This window comes from Bactrocera neohumeralis, chromosome 5, assembly GCF_024586455.1.
Source record: "Bactrocera neohumeralis isolate Rockhampton chromosome 5, APGP_CSIRO_Bneo_wtdbg2-racon-allhic-juicebox.fasta_v2, whole genome shotgun sequence".
In the NCBI taxonomy this organism is placed as follows: Eukaryota; Metazoa; Arthropoda; class Insecta; order Diptera; family Tephritidae; genus Bactrocera; species Bactrocera neohumeralis.
The window spans coordinates 64,217,277-64,238,179 of NC_065922.1; the positions used below are offsets into that span (position 1 = coordinate 64,217,277).

The 20,903-nt window shown below is 37.1% G+C and overlaps 1 protein-coding gene across 4 annotated transcripts in view; it reads left to right on the forward strand.

Moving 5' to 3' along the window:
- The window catches only part of LOC126759188 (acidic phospholipase A2 PA4), a 35,830-nt gene extending 16,691 nt beyond the window's left edge, over window positions 1-19,139 (forward strand). The window contains exons 2-6 of one of the 4 annotated variants that reach the window (XR_007666975.1): window positions 13,000-13,161; window positions 13,225-13,394; window positions 13,459-13,653; window positions 16,871-17,697; window positions 18,892-19,139. Coding sequence is in view for 2 of the 4 variants with exons in the window: in XM_050473872.1 (XP_050329829.1) it covers window positions 13,001-13,161; window positions 13,225-13,394; window positions 13,459-13,653; window positions 16,871-17,079 (735 nt within the window). In the remaining 2 variants the exon portion in view is untranslated. Of the gene's footprint in view, window positions 1-12,999; window positions 13,162-13,224; window positions 13,395-13,458; window positions 13,654-13,719; window positions 13,808-16,870 lie in introns of all 4 variants that reach the window. The other 3 variants (XR_007666976.1, XM_050473873.1, XM_050473872.1) reach the window with 3 other exon arrangements.
- Window positions 19,140-20,903: the final 1,764 nt, after the last annotated feature.

Here is a 20,903-nt window from a genome sequence, read left to right on the forward strand (position 1 = left end):
TAACATTCCTTCTCGGAATAAAAAGCAATCTGGTAACGTAGAACCGACCAATATTCGAACGATGAAATTATATGGGTTGTCTCTAAGCTCCACAAACGAAGCATAGCACTTCTCTTTAGACAAGATAAGCTGAGCGCAAACTCTTGCATAATACTTACTTTTGCCTGGTTTTCTTTGTTCTCTTATTTTGTTGTACGAAACTAGTATTCCAGCTATTTAGTGATGCGGGAATGTGGATTATTCTACTAAAGGAAATTCTGTTTCCGGCTTTCCGACTGCAAAAGAATGATGTGTAATAGGAAAAGTTCGGAGAGACCCAACCATATACAATCTCAAGATTGCTGTGGTTCTTATAATTTTCAAAAACAACGCTGTGTTAAATTCAACAACAACTGTATTTCCAAAAAGGGTGACACGTTAAAATATTTTAGTTTAAGATCATTCTTAAAAAATCAGCTGGAACTTGTAAAAAGCACTACCTAAGGCCTAGCCTTAAAATTTCGTATTAATCAAAAATCACTTATAACTTCATAATTTTATGTTCGATGAATAAGCAGATCTGAGAAAAAGCGATGAAACCTCGATAGTGAGAATAGACATTAAAGCGCAATGGACGCTTAGTCATGGCTTGACGATGGTTCACTGCTAATAGAGAGAGAAATCTGGTGTTTATCGTTGGTTGTATGCAACAATGGAAGTATGCGAATATACAAAGTGAAAGCGTTGAGATAAAGTGGATCTTCCATAATCGTTCAAAGTCCTAAAATGTCCAAACCAACCCAGCCAAAAATCAACAGACTTTTTGAGAAACTCAGTAATCTTTAAAAGTGGAGCAACTCAGTCAGTCGCAGTCTGCTTAAAGCCAATGAAACTGCACGAACATCTAAGGTTTTTGAAGACCATCATAATATAGCGTACCATATACGTAAAAATTTGGATTGAGGGACACAACAAAAAGCGTCTGTAAGATTTAGGTAATATATTAGGGATTTACAAAGAATACTTACGCCTGCGCTCTCATCTTAAGAGACTTTCTAACGAAAACCGCAGACCTCTGCGCCTGTTCAGCCCTTAATCGGCTAGAATGGAATATCTTTCACTGTTGCCAGTGTCCAAATCCAATCCAAAATCGTTGGCAGTTAGGATTAGGAATACTCAAAATTGTTTTTAGTACGACGATATGTTCAAAAGAGCTTAATGACGACGCACTGAAGCTAAAATATTAGATTTGCACGTTTCGCTAAGCATTATGTGCTTTGACGTCAGAAACGTATGGAGATTGATTCATGCCTACTGATAACGTATGCTTCGATAATAGTAAAAGAGATTTTCCACTAAAGCGCGTTGTCGTCCTTTGTATGTGCCGATTTCGTAACGAAAATGAACGAGAGAGTGGTATAACTTCGTTTTTGCCGAGGCCACTGATTATAGCTACCCTCCAATTTTTCGATGTAATTTTTGTGGTACGATTTGTTCTTTGCTTTAAAATACACCTCAGTTTCGGCGATCACTTCTTCATTCGACGAAAATTTCTTCCCAGCAAGCATTCTTTTGAGGTCTGAGAACAGTAATGTTAGTCATTGAGGGTCAGAGCTGGAAAATACGGTGGGTGCGGGCGCAATTCGAAGCCCAATTCATAGGTTTTTGCCATCGTTTTCACTGAATTGTGACAAGGTGCATTGTTTTGCAGAATCAGCAGTTTCTTTTTCTTCAAATGTGGTCGTTTTTCGGTGATTTAGTCCGCTTCAATAACGCTATGTCATAGTCGCTGTTGATGGTGCTTTCTTTTCCAAGGTATTCAATGAAAGTTAGACCAAGCGCATCCCGAAATACCATTACCTTGTCAGTCGACAGTTGCGTTTTTTGAAAGCCTTGGAGCGGATTGAGTGCAGTTTACTCGAAAGATTATCGTTTAAACTTCGGAGTGAAATGACGGAGCTATGTTTCATCCATTGTCCCATATCGACAAAAAAAATTCGGTTACGGTTATAACGATTTAACATTTCCAAACGCTGATCCGATTCATCAACTCATCGTTGTTTGAGGTCAGAAGTGAGCTCGCGAGGCACACACTTTGAATGAAGTTTTCTCATACCAAAATATTCGTGAATGATATGATGTACAAGTTCGGTTGATATCTTTAGAGTGTGTGTTATCATGAAGAACTTTACTTTGCGGTCATCCAAAATTATTATGTAAATTTTTTTGAAGTTTTCGTCGGTTACAAACTCTTCTGGGCGTCCACTACGTTGTTTTTGTTATAGCGGCAGAAAACATTCCTGAAGAAATTTCGAGGAATAGTGCTGAGTTGACAGTCGTTGGCTGGATAAAATCGGGTCCGTTCTGAATACTAAGACCCGCTTGTCCATCCTCTTCGGTGTTCATTTCATAACGTCTGAACGTAGCATACCTATCTTTGTTGATTGATTGATTTTTCTGGGATTCAAGTTTTTGCTTTAACTGTATTTTTTCCATTTATAAAGCAATATCTTATCAACACACGAAGTTTCTTTTCATTAATTTTTTTTTTCGTAATAATGAAAGTTGCTTCACTCAAAATGACATAATTCACAAACAATGACCGAACAGTTGTCAACTGACCTGCTACATACAACTTTCTAACTCTAATTCTAAGAAAGTGAGAGCTCGGCAACCGCTCGGTTCAGCACGAACTTAATCGTCCTTGCTTATAACAATAAACACGTTCGTAAGTGAACTTGAATTAATTGTTTTTGTATTTTTCTCTCATACTTCCTTTTTTAAATTACCAATTTCCTACGGATATCGCCGTGCGCACGTATTGCTATAAAAATACAATAAATACGTCACTCAGCTTTGATGGCTCGATAATCCACAGAGCATTCCAATAAAGACGAATATATGACCTACAACAAAAAGCAATAAACTCACAGCTTTTACACTAAGACAAGAAAATAGAAACAGTAAAAATGCGATAAATGAAATGAGAGAGCAATCAAAACAGCTCTTCATGGCGTTGATTGTGCCCGGCTTATAAGTCAGTCAATTAATCTATTAATATCAATAAATATGTATTTGAAACAAAAGCCAAACGGTGCTTAAATTGCGGTCAATAGACGAACAAACGCCACAACAAACGAAGCGAAAACGAACGGTCATTGGACTTGAAAGAAGCTATTGACCCTGAACCGGCACGATAGCCAACAGTTAGCCTAAATATTGACCTTTTTATAAATAACAAACAACAGTCAGTGAAAAATATGTAAATAGCTGCAGAATAAGTAAAAACAAGCAAAAGCGCAACCCACACTACGTTCGCTGCCTATGTTACGCCAAACCTTGTAGAGTAACGAATCGAACAAACAACTGGTATAAATTAAATAAACTGGCATAAGCAAATAGAGAAATAATGCTAGAATAGCAGATTAAATAACTTTAGTACGTTAAGCTAGTGCATTTGAACGACTTTGTTGTTGCGCTCTTATGTACAGAGGTTTCTTTTAACAGAGCGATCAGAGGGGATATGAAGACGACTACTAGGTATGAAAACGATTTTGATGTGCTATAATTGTTGGCCTTTTAATAATGAATATGTAAATAAAAGGCCTCTTCTTTTGTGATTTCGGTTTCAAGTTCAAGTTGGAGCACAACGCAGCAGTTTCGGTATGTTTAAGGCCGTTATAATTAGCAAATATTAGCCGTTACAATAGTTTATAGTTTCGCTTATTTTAGTAAACTGTTAACATTTGCTAGCAGAGCAGAGTATGCTCTTCGAGAGACTGGAAGGGGAGGTCAAATGGTTTGCTGACTGCACTGAAGCGGTTGGACTATTCTAAATTAATTAATTTTCGGATGCAATCTCTGGTTCCAACGTCCTTTGGATGAAGGTTGCCACCGTTGCTGTAACAATGCAATGCATTTGGTGCTCTCCGCTCTTCTTGCCGCTATAAACGGCTCTGATAACTTGTATATTCACCTTTACCAATCGTCTCAAGTATCCACGGAGGTCGATATGATGAAGGTTTTTCAGGTGAATTTTATGTTGTTGCAGTAGTTGGATGAGTTCTTAAGTTGCTACGGCTTATTCGTCAACTTCGACATACAAATTTGGGTTTCCTAGGGACCTATGTGCCTTGTCGAAACAAGAGGTTTTTTTTACGTATAATGATTGACTTCAGAAGTGTTTTTTGGTCTTTCAATGTTAAAATTAAAGTACGTATGGTTTCAACTTTATGCCAGTTTTGAGAAAAAATTGAACTTGTAAAACAAGTTTAAATTTTTGAACAACAAAAATAGTAGAAATTCGCATATAAAAATTTTCTAACAATAGCCAAAAAAATTAAAAGTAGTTACTACTGTTAAGCTATACCATAGCGAAGTTTTGAAGTTGAATCAAGCAAATCTTTTTACACTTTCTATCTTTAGAATAATTGGTTAAGGTTTTTTTTCGACTGGCTCATTGAGCTTTCCAGTACCTCTTTGAGATACTGAGTTTTGAATTGAAACTTCTAGAGGTATAGAAGTAGTCGCGTCTCAATCAGCTAAGGCTTAGACATACGCAGCGGCCATACTCTAATGTTTCATCATCCTCTTCTGTTTCATTACGCTAAACTTTCTACCGATACTACCTTACCTAGTATTTGATAGGTGTGATCTAAGGGTTAGCTGTTCTAACTGTTCACTGCTGACCACTCTCATGTTTATAAGTTCCCGCTTGCCTAAAACTGGGCGCCTTTTAACATGCCCACCATCAACACTACCACCATAGAATGTTAACTAGTTAAGCGTATGTTAACAAAATTTCATTAGCATCCGCTGTTATTTTGAATGATGGTCTCTGTTCGGCCTCGGTTGTCAAGTGTTATTTGGACTGCAGTTAAGACTAACTGTGGTATTAGGTATGTACATATATAAGTGTAGATACGTTTAAAATTTTATTTAAATAAGCTCGTCAAATATTTAATTATCTGTTCGTTTCAGTAGCTTTTTGACTATCTACTTTTTGTTGACAATAATTAGGTAAATATTAGCAGAGTCTAGCGTTTGTTTGTTTTATTATTTATTTAGGTAAAATATTGCTTCGGTGAATGTTGAAATATGCAAATTGAAGAGATTCTTGTTCTCAAAATATATTGCTGAATTTAACTTGGTTACAAAAGTATTGATATGATATGACATGTAGGCGTTCGAAGTTTAAAATTTTACGAGAAAATATTGCCGCTTTTGGATACAAATGATGAAGCTAGCTTAGATTTGTCGCGGAACGCTTCAAAGATAGTGAAACAAAACAGTTTTTCACTTTTCGGCATTGGAGGCCTCTAAATTCACTTAAGTCGAAGCAAAGCATTTTCAACTATACTTGATATCAACAGCAACATCTGAAAGTCTGTCTTTTATGGCATATCACAATTCTTCTGTGTATAGTGATTTGTTTTTTATTAAAAAATGTATACATAACAAGAAAAACGTTAACTTCGGTTGCACCGAAGCTAAATACCCTTCACAGGTGCATTTCTGTTAGTAACTATGTGTTCAGTTTGTATGGCAGCTATATGCTATAGTCAACCGATCTGAACATTTTCTTCGGAGATTACATTGTTGTCTTTGAAAATAATATATACCAAGTTTCGTGAATATATCTTGTCAAATGTGAAACTTGTCCATACAAGAACTTGATTCCGATCGTTCAGTTTGTATGGCAGCTATATGCTATAGTCAACCGATCTGAAAAATTTTTTCGGAGATTACATTGTTGCTTTAGAAAATAATATATACCAAATTTCGTGAATATATCTTGTCAAATGTGAAACTTGTCCATACAAGAACTTGATTCCGATCGTTCAGTTTGTATGGCAGCTATATGCTATAGTCAACCGATCTGAAAAATTTCTTCGGAGATTACATTGTTGCTTTAGAAAATAATATATACCAAATTTCGTGAATATATCTTGTCAAATGTGAAAGTTGTCCATACAAGCATTTGATTAATGGTCCGATATCGGCCATTCCGACAAATGAGCAGCTTCTTGAAGAGAAAATGACGTTTGCCAAATTTCAAAACGATATCTTAAAAACTGAGGGACTAGTTCGTATATATACAGACAGACAGACGGACGGACATGGCTAAATCGACTCAGCTCGACATACTGATCATTTATATATATATACTTTATAGGGTCTCCGACGATTCCTTCTGGGTGTTACAAACTTCGTGACAAACTTAATATACCCTGTTCAGGGTATAATAATATAGACAATTGTAAAAGTAAGACAGATGTGGATTGTTTTCTTTCTTTCTCTCTACATACTTGTATAATAAATTTAGTAAAAAAATATTTCATTGGAATTTATTAAAATAAGACAGGTTACAGAAAGAATATACGTATCGAATTTCTTGGTGCCGCAAAAAATCGCTCATAGACCGATGACGAATCGCAGCAAAATCGATCCATTTCTGAAACGGTCGTCGTGGTCGAATTCTGTTGAATCGGCGCAAACAGTGGTTAAGCCGGAATTGATAGTCAGGAAGATGTTGCTATATTTTTTGGAGATTGGTAGGAAATATGTCATTATCATTTCCTAATCTTCCACCCTGAGAATATATAATTCAGTTAAATTTTAATTTTCAATAGGGTGCGTATCCACATTGTTATTGCTTTTTACATAAAATTCGCATCTGAGAATGTTAAGGCTTGACGTCCTTTACTAAAAATTTCCTTAGTTACAGCTCCGAGGCAATTATCTTTAACTTTAATAGTGTAATATTCATAACTCGGTATAATCGCGTAAGCGGTGTCTGCGCCAATTAAGAAGAAGAAGAAGAATATTCATATCATATTTTCTTTCGAAAATAAGACCGAACACCCATTCTTCAAATTTTTTTTTTAGGTTAGTATAACTGTCACTGACATCTGTGCCAATGGTAACAACAAAATAATTATTAGCGCTTAGTATACGCTTGTCTTGTCTTTCTGAAGTACATAAATCTTTTTGGCATCGTGGGATTATCGGAAAGATCAGTGAAAACCATTTTGAAAGATCATTGGGGCGTAAGAAAAGTAAGAGCACGATTGGTTTCAAAATCACTAAATTTTTTCGAAAAAACAGCATCGCGTTAACGTCGGTTGAACCATGCTTTCCGACCACCACGATGTCATAAAACATACTATTACTGGTGATATGTCTTGGGTCTAGCCTTACGATCCGGCAACAGACGATCGATCGGCCGAATGTTGTGGTAAAGCTGAGCCGAAGTCGAAAAAAACGTCTAAGCGTGTCAAAAATTAAGGTTATATGATAATTTTATTCGCTTATCGAGGTGTGGTGCACTCAGAATTCCTCCGACTGGCCAAATTATCAACATTGTATACTATTTAAGTGTTATGCGTCGTTTGCGTGAAGTTATTTGTAAAAAGGGACGGAATAATGGGACGACAGCTCTGGGTCTTTGCACCACGATAATGCACCGTGGCATGCTGCGTTGATTTTTCGTGAGTTTTTCGGCAAATTTCGCACTAACATCATGCCGCAACCACCGTATTCGCCTGATTTGGTTCCATTTGACTTCTGAAGATATTAAATGCGAATCGCTACACGCATTGAAAGCTATCTTGCAAACTGACTTTATCAATTGTAAGTTTATTGAGATTTCTCTCTGAGAGGGGGGCGACATAGAGTTCGAATAAATTAAAAATTTTAAAATTATGAACAAAGTCTTACTATTTTTGCTCATAATAGTATTTATAACACCGACTGCTCTGCTGAAAATTCGACATTGGCATTGTAAAAAAGAAGATAGATTTGGAAAATCAGCTTTTTGAAATTTGTGCAGCGGAATTTTCAATTTTTTTAATTGTCATTCTGTAACATAAGTTCACGATGAAACGATAACCATTTTTGGTTTTTTTTTTTCAAAAGTGCCCAAAGAGGGAATTTTTTGTATGTGAACTAGAAGATTTTGTTGTAAATCCACGGTTGTTTCTAAATTAGTTCGCTCACAATAAAAATTAATTAATTTTATCAATTTAATTGTATAAACAATTTTAAACAAGCGGTAACTCTTATAAGCAATTTTTCAACTGTGAAGCATTCTAAACATTCAATTATTCTATCTCAATAATTTCATCTGAACATTTTTTGAAAATAGTACTTACAACATATAGCTTGTAGATTCCTTGAACATAAATTTTTGTTTAATTAAAATTTTCGGTTGGCTGGCAACGGTCCAACTAATGATTTAAGTATAATCATAAGTAGTATAAGTGATGACCTAAAAATGTGAATCATTAATAATAACTCGAGCGCGTTGAATGCAATAAAAAGTGTAGCTTACAAAAACAAGAAATATTTTAACAAAGTAAATTCAGTACTGTTAATGCGCCGATTTGGAAAAAAGAACGGTAATGACCTCCAGCAGAATTGGCCAACCGCTTAACGGTCTATAAAACGGCCAGCAATAATATTAGCTTTGGTGAAGACTTGTTTGCTGTCTTGTTTATGAGTAAAGAGAGACCCTGTAGAGCGTTAAATCTGTGAGCGTGTAATTGGCTGCGAAATTTATAATGTTACGATCCTTAGATTTTTTTACCACAAAGATATGTACAAGGTCTGTCGCAAAAGAAACAGGACTGTTAAAAAAACAACAAAAAGTTTATATTTTTCAAAAGTTATATTTTTTTTATTCAAAGTAGTTTCCTTGTGCTTCGATACAGCGTTTAGCCCGGTCAATTAGCATTTCAAATGAGTGTTTAAGGTCATTTTTCGGAATGCTCTTGAGAATATCGGTCGTCGCCTTTTGGATAGCTGAAATGTCCTGAAACCAGTGTCCTTTCATGGGCAAATGAAGTTTTCCAAATAGGTAAAAATCACAGGTGCCAGATCAGGTGAGTAGGGTGAGTGATTAATGGTTAATATGGAGTTTTTTGTCAAAAATCAGTGACAAGCGTCGACCGATGACACGGCGCATTATCGTGCAACAGGCGCCAGGACCCTGCCTCACGGTTTTGTGGTCGAGCACGACGAATGCGTGACAAAAGACGCTTCATAACACAAAGGTAAAACACAGCATTAATCGTTTGGCCAGGTGGGACGAACTCTCGGTGTACAATACCCTCGGAATCGTAAAAACAAATCAGCATTGTCTTTATTTTTGACTTCTGAAGACGACCGACTTCTGATCGTCACAGAGGTCCTCACGACCTTCTTGGAATCGCTTAAACCACTCATGCACATTACTACAAGATAGGCAGTGATCACCATAGACTTTTTTCATCATTTGAAATGTTTCCCAAGTTTAAAACTAAATTTAATATTTGCTCTTTGCATTTTACGACCGATGACCAAAAGCTGCTGTCACTTTTTGATCGATAACATCGATTGTAGTTATCCAATTGTCTTAAAATTTTTACGAAATGTCAACAAGAGATCAAACTTTTCATTTCATATACCCACCAATAGGTGGCGCCACCAGAAACAGTTATATTTAAAAAGTTCTGTTTCTTTTGCGACAGACCTTGTATACTTAAGAAATATTCCATATTTCCGAAGAGTTGGCAGCCTTTCAACTTGTTATATTTCAAAACACCCGAATATTACAAGGAGTAGCTCACAAAAACATGAATTTAAATTTTTAAAAATTGTTCGATTTAACGCTAAAAGCGTGACGAAATTTTGTTGCGCTACACTATTTTGTTGCAGTTGCCTGATTTTTTTAATACGTCTTTATTTCACTGCAAATGTTATTAGAGTCTCGAATCCACCGCCCAAAGGATTAAGCCTTTGGTTTTAAAATATATTTCCTACAGGGTATTAATACTTGCATAGATATTTAACCCAATGAGTTCTTGAAAATGCTTACTTAGTTGCTTAACTACATTTCAGTAAGGTGTAAAAGAAAAATCCGTAAAATTCAAGCAACTAATATGCCCTTAAACTTTTTTACCTGCCAACTGTAAACGTGTTTATGTTGTTGCTTCTGCTATTTATTGTTTTTGTAGTATAAAAATTATTCTCGTTGTTAGTTAATATAGTTGGTGTTACTGGCTAACCTTTTTCATTAGCTGTCTAAGCAGCTACTTGGCTGACAGTTTCCTCTTAAGACCATGCATGAGTGTTAAGATTATGGTAAATGAACAAAATGCAAAACAAGATATCATAAAAAAATGGAATTGGAAATTGCTTACGATTCACTACATCATATTATATATAAGTACATATGTATGTATGTATGTAACAAAATATCTTTAGCTTTCGCTCTTACACCTTAAAATATTTCCCTGGTTTTGCTTCTTGAAAGTTGCAAGAGTATAAAATGTTCGATTGCATCCGAACTTAGCCCTTCCTTACTTATTTAGTTCTACTTTGGTACGTGAAGTCGATTTTTTCGGCTTAGATTCCAGTTCTTCCATGGGGTTGATATTGGTGCATTGTGGTGGAGACTTTAGCTGCTTTGGAGCATTAAAAAGTAACCATTCTTTAACTATCATTACTGTATGTTTTGGATCCTTGTTTTGTTGAAACCAAAACACTGGCAGAAGCTTTGTTTTCTCCATAATTGAACGTAAATTATACTTCAATATATTCAAATAAATCTCCTTGATCATGTTGCATTCAATAAATTGAATGGTGCCCACTCCAAGAGCTCCATTTCTCCATACAATTTGCGATCCTTCAGATCCCCAAATGTTGATCTTTGTCAGTGAACTTCATTTAAAGACTTATCAATCAGTTTTTTCTTTCCTTTTTGAGTAGCACTGGTGTCATTTAAGAAAAATAACATGAATTACTCTTATATCCCTAATCGTCAGCTGATACAGGGTTGCATTTTCTGATTCACAGAATTAATTCTACTTAGACAAATAAATAAAATGAAAATTGCACCGCGGCCTAAGGTCTATCGTGCCTTAATATTATATAAGTACCTATATACATAAATATATTTAATATAAAAGTTTATTAATATTTCAGTGATAATTTATTTAAATGAAAATAGTGATAAACTCTGAAAAGAGAGGTTAATTAAATACATCTGGGTATCAAGATTACTTTCCACAGCACAAAGACGATTTATAATTTCCTCTTGTCGAAATTCCATTCGCCAACGCATACGTCCGTAGAAATGAGTAGAGCGTTGCAGGTGCTCTCAGTAAATTCTGTGAAGCCGACGCTCTGTTAAAGTTAACGAAAGTACGGTAGTCCACAGAAACAAAATCAGGAGGTTTCTCGATCGAGATAATTATGGGCAGATGGTCTGATGCGAGAGTAAGCATAGGTCGCCAGGATGTGCTACTTATCAGACCACCACTAGCAATGGTAATATCGGGCGAGCTATTACAGGTGCCCATAACTCTGGTGGGGGCTTCGTCATTCATTGTGCAGAATGTCGAATCGTCAATCTGTTCCGCCAGCTCCATCCCCCTACGATCGTTTGACAGGCAAGACAGGCAAGCCAAAGATCATGGTGCGCGTTAAAGTCGTCTGGTACCAGACGGTTTTCACCACGAAGTTGCGCGCCTATATTCGGGTGATATCCTGTAGGGCAACATGTAACTGGGGGGATGTATATATTAAATATTTCGAGCTCGAAATCGCCTGACCGGATAGCTATACCCTGACATTCTAGGGTAGTATCCCTGCGGTCGATGTCTTCATCGATTAGACGATACTGCACGGTGTTGTGCAATATGAAGGCTAGGCTACCACCATTATCTCGCTCGCGATCTTTACGTATTACGTTGAAACCGGCACAACTCAGAACTCCTGAGCGGCTGTTTAGTTTGGTTTCTTGGACCGCAGCTATCGATACGCGTTCCCGATTCATTATATATCTCCTCGATCTTACTCTGGAATCCGTTGCAGTAAAATTGAAGAACGCGGGCTTGTCGCGGGTGTCCGTGGGTGATCCTGGGGGTGAGGAAGTGGCGTTTAGGTGGTGTTTGTTGCCGCTGCAGAACCCTCAAGGGCGGTTATCGCACTGGGGTGTTGGTTGGCGACGTCACTGTTGTGTTTTGCGGGGGCAGACTCCTGCAGCATGGGGCAACGTACGACACACTACACTCACGTGTGGTGCGCATGCCGGAACAGGCCGGGAAATGACACCAGCCGGTGCAGGAATTGCACTTAACTGATGTGACGTTCCGACGTATGACGGTCTGACACACGGAACGGACTGTTGCTGATAGGTTCTCGCACGAGGATTGGAGCGGGATGAAGATTACGGGGGTGGACAAGTCAGAGTAGGAGCTATGTTGCCTGTTTGAGCTCCTGGGGATCATGGAGGTCCTCTGTTGGTCACTCCCCAGATTGCACAGCCGTAGAGAGGTTAGTGTCGCAGTATTGCGTAGGCAACATGGGGCCACGTAATTCGTGGTCCACTCCCTGTGAGTCTTAAGGCAGTGCAGCAGGTCTTAAAATGACTCCATACATTGCATGTATTACACTTGACCGAGGTGGAGTTTGGATGGAACCTTTTTGCGCAAAGAGGATACGGAGCAACCCTGTTCCAAGGCATTGCTCCAATGACGACAAACAAAAATTAACACTTACGGATCCAAACTGGGTACAATCGTGGAAAAAACAGCCCTTGGTCGGATGAAATCCGAGTCAATTCCGGTGTGTAGAACCAGCTGTGGTGGGAATTGCATAGAACCATAAGTTCCTTGAATTCGGTGCTTCATTAATGCAAAGTTTGAATACATAACACTCTATTTCTGGTTCTTTCGTTAAGTGTCCAACTCTATACTTTGAGAGTTTAGAAATATCTTTATTTAGTGAGACCTTTAAAAGCATCAATTGCCTTAAATAAATCTCACATCAATTTATAAGAAGATCTTGTTCCATGCGGAATATATGGCCTTACAAAGTTGAAAGAGAACATATTGGACTGGTTCAGACCTTTAGTTCTTATTCGAGCCTGAAAAATCCGTAAAGTGATACTTCCATTTGCTCAGACAATTTTGATTGCTATGGAGGAAATTTGAACTTCACTCTCAATAACCAAAAAATTTTCTCTATCATTTGCAGCATGTCAAAGAAGCTCTTCATTCTCGTTTTAACGGTTGCGCTGGTGGCAACAATATTTGTTAATAGTGTTAGGAGCTCCGCAGTGTTGATCTCTGATAACGCCATGTCGGTAATGGTAGAGCTTTCCTCGCGGCATCCATTCTGCAAAATGCATACTGATCGGTAAGTTACTTTACTTGAAGTAATGAATCTTAATTCCATACTTATGTATAAACTATTTGCTAGTGGTGATATCCAACGTATGCTGCTGCAATCGGATCCCAGACGCATCCGACAGGTACCGCGCGAATCGGTTATGGAGCTAGAGGAAGTTTGCTTAAAATCCGGCTCGTATGGGCGCGAGTTTCGTGGAGGCTTGGGTTTTATCTATCCCGGCACGAAATGGTGTGGACCAGGTGAGTTCTGGCATTACTAACTTACATACAGATGATGTTGAACTACAATATGTACACACCGCAGGCACCACCGCTGACGATTATAATGACTTGGGTCCGCATGCCGCCGAAGATCGCTGCTGTCGCGAACACGATCACTGTCCGAATGTATTGAATGTGGGCGAGTGCCGTCGCGGCCTCTGCAATACCGGCACTTTCACGCGTTCGCATTGCGACTGTGATGCACGTTTGCGCAAATGCTTACAATCGCTCAATACAGGTAGTTGGATGGTAGTTTTTAAGTTAATAGCGTAAAAATTTTCATACTTTCTCATTTACTCTGCAGAAACGGCTAACACGCTCGGCGCGATATTCTACAACGTGGTCCAGGTGACTTGCTTCCAAGAGCGCAGTCCATGCTCGGCGCACCAAAGGTTTGAAGATTTCTTTTATCGCACAAATCGCTGTGATATTACATTCCGTCAGGCGGATCTCTATGTGCCGCCCAATGCAGGCAATGTTATAGAGAAAATTCTATCACACCCCTATGGCTTGCCGCCAAAGCCTTACTCTTATCCGGGACCCGCTCACGGCAATGAATACTACGGTCGCGCGCTGCGCCCTGACAGCGTTCCGTCTGTAAGACAAAATTTCAATTCGCTCACCAAGCGTTTGGGCGTAAAAGTCGCTTCGGTGGGTTTGGCCGCAGTGAATATTTTGCGCGAGATCGTGCAGCGGCCGAGCGTACTGTGGGACACTTTCAATTCCCGCGTTAGCTCCGAACTGCCCACAGGCAATGGTAATGGCCGCTCAGCAGAGGAGCGTGGTTATTATTATGATCGTCCGAATTCAGGTTCCAGTTATTTTTACAATCAAAGAAATAATGTATCGCCAAATAATTTTTGGAATTATTGAAGAGACACTGAAAGACTGACTTAAGTTGCGCAATTAACATTTACTTTGTTTATTTGCAGAAGTTTATGAGTTCTTCATTAAGCAGCTTTTGTAAATATTCATAATTTCTAATTTCTAATTTTATATTTTTAGTTTAAGACTTCTACTTTTAGTTTCACATGAAAGCAGTATTAAAGATTTTGTGTTAACTTTATGTAAACATTATTATTTAATAAAAGTTTGTAACTTACTCTTTTGGTTCGTGATTTTTCTATCTTACTGGACAGTGCTCTTTTCGCGTCATCAGCGAACAGTTCTAGATATCCAGGCTTAAATAGCTGTCTCTCTCATCTAGGCTTTCGGACACTAGAACATGGAAGAGAAAGTGACAGTAAACAATTGGTAAGAAAGAAGGTGACTGTTGACGCATCTGAGGAAGGAATACTGAGATAAACACGAGAATAAATCAGTATACATTTTCACAGGCAATTGCTAGCGTTAGAAAAAGTTAAATGTCCAGATTCTGATGTACACAGCTTGTCATGAACAATAGAACTACTTACAAGTTCAAGTTTAGATTTTTTAACTGATAGCAGCTATGCCGTTGAAGAATCGGATCATACAAGATGGATTCACTTACAAAAGAAAGTCCTCCACCTGTTTCGAAGATAATAGTGAGCAAACGATGAAACACTTTTTCCCTGACTGTTCAGGTATTTTTTTTTTGTTTTTTAGGCCATAAAGAGGGTCTAAAATGCCTTCGCACCATATAGGGATCGTCAACCTACCTGAGTGGTGTACCCACTAATACACTCCTCCCCTCCACCGTGGACTATTCCTTGCCCGGAACCTGTTTCGCATTACTTCAGGGCAAGGTTTCCAGGATGGACCCAATTGTGTGGCAGTTTCTACTCTTATTTCGTCCATGAATGCTTACTATTATGTAGTCAACAACAAGATATTTGGCTCACTTTCTATTGGCTCGAATATAAGAGTAAGGACTGTGTGGCGTCCATGAGCAGCTTTCTTGTGCTTACGAAGCGATCTCCGGTATTTGCCATAAGTCTGATAGCGACATGGTTATATTTACTGACTTTACAGCAGTGTGCTGAATTTGAGCCTACTACCATCCTACCTCTTATCCATTCTTATACCGAGTTATTTGAGGATTTTCGTCGTTTGGATAGTTTCTGGGTGAACTTGTATGTTTCCTTCCAGCTGTAAATGCTTTCTAGTGAGTTAGATCAGCTCAGTTTTTTCGCGACTAGGCTAAGGCCGTGTGATTCCAACCATATCCGTGTTGGCAGCATAACTTGTTTGAGTTTGCGTCTGGCTATTTCAGTATTTTGCACTGTTATGACGATGGCCATGTCGTCTGCATAGCCAACAAGAGAGCAATCGTCTGGCATTTTGACGTTTAAAATTCCGTAGTAGCTGGCATTCCATAGGTTTGGTCCAAGTATAGATATCTGTGCTACTCCAGACGTGATTTCCTCTCCTTGAGGCCCATTTCCGCAGACGGATTTTTGTTGATATCATTTCGTATCTGTTCCCATTTATGCTTTTTACTACTTTTTATTGCTGCTTTCAGCTCAGTTTCAGCAGCTTTATATTCTTTGTGTTCTACTGTTCTGTTCATTTCAATTTTTTAGCCCACCGCCTTTTAGGCAAGCAGCTCTCTCTCAGATTTCAGAGACTGAGCAATTGGAAAAGTTTGAGTTGAAATAACCGCACGATGAGGTGGGGTAGATTACAGCTGTTGTAGCTTTTATTTTATAACTTCTGGTCTTGCCTTAAGCAAAGCCAACGTTCAAAAGTCTTTTTCTCAGGAATAACCCATTAGTAAACCATATTTATTTACAAAGATCAGAGTTTCGACGTGGTTCTCATGTACAAAATTTTTAGAACTCAATTACATAACAATTTTTACTTCCAACTTTGGTAACTTATAAATTTGAATGTTAAACACCAGAAACTTTCAGCAACTTTAATAGACTATCAGGTGAAATCTATATGAAAATTCCTTTTAAAATGATAATCCCACGTTGGCCTTTGAGTTTGTTGAAGTTGCGCTGAGCCAAGTCAAGTGAATTAATCCCCTCGTTGCGGAACGATGTGAGTCAATATTTTAGCAGACGCGAAGAATCAATGCAGTGTGACGTGTTGCATCAGCTAAAGCGGGTTTCAGCAAATGTTTTCCCTCTTTTCGCTAGGATTGCGAGACCATTAGATAGGAACTGTCTGTATGCTTTATCGGGTAACGCTTCTATTTGCAGTTGTTAGTTGCGATATCAAAACCCAACAAGATTTGTAGTCACACTTTGACTTTTCAGGCATATAAATTCCCGCACCTTATCTCGTATTTAGGAAGTAATCGTTAATCTTCTAGGAACGGTAATTGAACTTACGTAACATTTTACTCGCTAGTAAAAAATACGAGTTCCGTATTCGAGTTAAATGTTTCCAACGTAAACTTTACACGTTAAACAAGATATTACGTGGTATTCTGTCCTTGACGAGCCCACTGTCAAATAATTGTTAATATAAGCATATGAACACTCTAAATTATTATTTGGTGTTATACGTTCTTTCGTTTCTTCTAGGGCCGGTTATAATAAAACGGAACAAGATACTATTTGCGCTCAGTGGCAATATCAACCATCCGAAAAATATGTACCCAGTGCACCAGGACGCACTTAAAACATTTATACAGAGCAAAATAATGAAGATGACCGATATCGAAGGAGCAACAGAACAACAGAACAACGAAACTTTCAGCAATTATCTCAACTTATTTACTAAAATTATATAAGTACCTAATTATACATACATACAATATACCTGATTACAAGTGAATGCAAATTTCTTAAAGCAAACAAACAAGTAGAAAATTACGCCAAATGATGTCGTGAAGGAAACGAGACGAGAGAAAGTATTATTAAATCTTATTAATATAAAAATATTAATTTTTATTTGTAAGCTGGTGGCAACGCTAAATATTTTAATAGTACGTATTAAAATTATTTGTAATTTTTTATTTAATTAGTAATAATAATAATATATATTTTTTAATAGTTTTATTAGTGCGCATATATAATTTCATAATATTTTTTTTTTTTTTTCAAGAAATCTTTTTACATAATCGCATTTGCTGTTCGTTTTTTAATTTAACCATATTTTAGAATTTAAGAAAAGTGGCAACACCGTTCAAAAATATAACTGAGTTCTTTACAAAACAGCTTTGCTTTTAGAATTAATTGCGAATGAAAATTTGCAAATAATAATTTATTTACATTTGATATCAAGTGGCAACGTCATAATTTCATACTACTAAAACTTTCTCAAGAAATCTCGTTACATAATCACGGAATAACGAAGAGAATTTTTTTCATTTATCCATGTTTTGGAATTTAAGAAAAGTGGCAACACCGTTCAAAAATATAACTGAGTTATTTACAAAACAGCTTTGCTTTTAGAATTATTTGCGAATGAAAATTTGCAAATAATAATTTATTTACGTTTGAAAACAGATGGCAACGTCATAATTTCATAGTACTAAAACTTTCTCAAGAAATCTCGGAATAACGGAGAGAATTTTTTTCATTTATCCATGTTTTGGAATTCACGAAAAGTGGCAACACCGTTCAAAAATACAACTGAGTTCTTTACAAAACAGCATTGATTTTAGAATCAATTGCGAATGAAAATTTGCAAATAATAATTTATTTACGTTTGAAAACATATGGCAACGTCATAATTTCATACTACTAAAACTTTCTCAAGAAATCTCGTTACATAATCACGGAATAACGGAGAGATTTTTTTTCATTTATCCAAGTTTTGGAATTCACGAAAAGTGGCAACACCGTTCAAAAATATAACTGAGCTCTTTACAAAACAGCTTTGATTTTAGAATTAATTGCGAATGAAAATTTGCAAATAATAATTTATTTATATTTAAAATCAAGTGGCAACGTCATATATAATTTTTCATATTCAGTTGCGGTAAAGAGCTTTGCAAGTCGATACAGCTTATATTTCAATTAAAGTTAAGAAGGTCAGATGGCAACCATATCAAAAATAGTGTGCATTTTTTAAAAACTCTTCAATAAATATTTTATTGACTGGCCATACTTTTGTGTACCCTAAACCACTCATATTGAAACAAAATTTGAGCTTTGGTTATAAAAATAGTGTTATAACCAATATATGTATAACTGACAGCGATTTTGGATTTTTTTTTGATGACACGTTGTTTTGCATTTTAGATGACATTTATACATGACGGGCTGAGCCGATTCAGCCATGTCCGTCTATATATACGCGATCTGTCAGCTTTTGAGTTATAAGTCTAAAATTATGCAACCTGCCGATCTCGGGCCACTATAGCATATAGCTGCCACATTAACTAACAGTTCCAAATCATTTTATACTACAAAAAAGTATCTGTGAAAGATATTAATGCTTCGGTGCAGCCGAAGTTAACTTTTTTCTTCTTTCAAACTTCATATATAACGCAATCTTTTCCCTTTATTTACGTTTTCAAATTTCATTAATATGGCGAACTTTTTTTTTTTTAATTTTTCTTGTTTTTAAAGTTGCATCAGCTAAAAAATTTACAAAGAAAGCAAAAAATTATATCAGATTAGTACAAAAAGTAACGGAAATGCGTGCGGCAGGCGTAAATATCTTTAGATATCTTATATGAGTATATAAAGATGTATTACAAACACTAGAATAATGTGGTTATCTAAAAAGAGAAATTGAAATATATTTATGTTACATATCAATTGTAAATCAGTATCAATTAGCACTTAACTTATGTACAAATAAATCAAATATTCTATGCTCAAAGAATACAAAGCTTCCATATCATCGGTTTACTTGCTCTTGCGCTGCAACCTGAGCTGAAGGAAATACTATTGTATACATGTATATTAGAGGGGGTCGATTTTTTTTTATATAAAATGTGACGTGTGTAATATATGTGATTTAGTTGCCCGATCTGACGACTCCGACAAATAAATGATCAATAGAATATTCGGAACTGACGAAAAAATTTTGATGATCTCTAAACAACTTCACCTTAAAAATCACTGACTCAAAACCGGTTTTATGCCCATAATCATAGCCCAAATTTGTTCAGAATAACAACAACAAAACATTTCTCGCATAGGCTATTTTTCCATTTTTTTGCTCCCTGTAATTCGACCCATTTCGACGCATTTGCAGACAAAAAGCGAGAGAAGCTGAAATGCGTGAGTACAAAGAGCTTGAGAAACTGGCCGACAGGGGTCATGATAGAAAATTCTACAAAAGATGCGGCTAGTAACAGATGATTTCAGGTTCGGAGCATACTCTTGTAGAACCGCCAGAAGAGATCTAGTTACTGATGCCCAGAGCATACTGAAATTATGGAAGGAACACTTTGCAGCCTGCTGAGTGGCAGTGAAAGCATAAAACCAGGAGATGGTGTACCCGATACCCCAATCGATGATGGCGGAGCGGACGTTCCATTCCCCGATCATGAAGAAGTTCGAATAGGCATGAGATAAGCCTTCTCAAAATCGCATATAAGGTTCTATCGACCGTACGGTGCGAAAGATTAAAGCCGCCGGTAAACAAACTGGTTGGACCTTATCAGTGTGGCTTTACGCCTGGAAAATCAATAACTGACCAGATATTCAGCATGCGCCACATCTTGGAAAAGATCTATGAAAAGAGGATCGACAAACTGCAACACAGAGTCTAATGAATTATCGGCTGAGCTGTTTAAAGCCGGCAGTGAAATGCTGGAAAGGCGCATGTTCCAGCTGCAAAGGATGATTTGGTCGAATTAATACATGCCCAATGATTAGAATAAGAGTGTACTCTGTCCTATCCACAATAAAGCAGATCACACAGTCTGCGGTGAGCTAACTATCGTCTTCAGTCTTCTTAATATCGTAGGCCTTAATAACAGGTCCGTTAGCGCAGAACTTTTAAGTCTAGAAAAAGAAACGAAAGGGGTTTGGCTTGTGGGAACATGGGCAAGACAAAGTACCAGGAGGTCACATACAAAGATAGCTTCTAGATTTTTGAAAAAGTTATTTGAAAGATTTGCAATTATTAAGGACATTATATCTCGGAACCAGCACAAATGCCAAAGAAGCCTGTAAAATGGCGAATAAAATATTTTAATTTTGCATTTAAAAAGATATAATACAAGTTTAAGATATGGAAATATGTTTGTCAGGGGAAAATACATTGTTGTTTATTTGACAAAAACGATTCCTTGAAACAAAATCTTTGAATTTTTAGGAGTTGTGATGCTTGACTCAGTTATTTATGATACAGAATGCCTAAAAGTAAAGTTTCAAGATTTTCTGCGGAAGAAAAAAATTGAGATCCAACAGCATATATTGTGGTGCAGATAAAATGGGCTTCCTCAACGTTTTCGATCAATTTATTGGCCTTACCGTTTGTAAAGCTTGGTTTGTTGGAGTATAAAGTGGATTGTGAAATTAATCATATTGCATCAAAAAAAGTGACATTCCGCTATGATATCGCAGATGGACTTTTAGCACGATCAGCCCAGAAAATGCAGCATGGCGCGGTCGTCCCAAAACAACTCTTGAAGAGGAGAATGAATGAAAT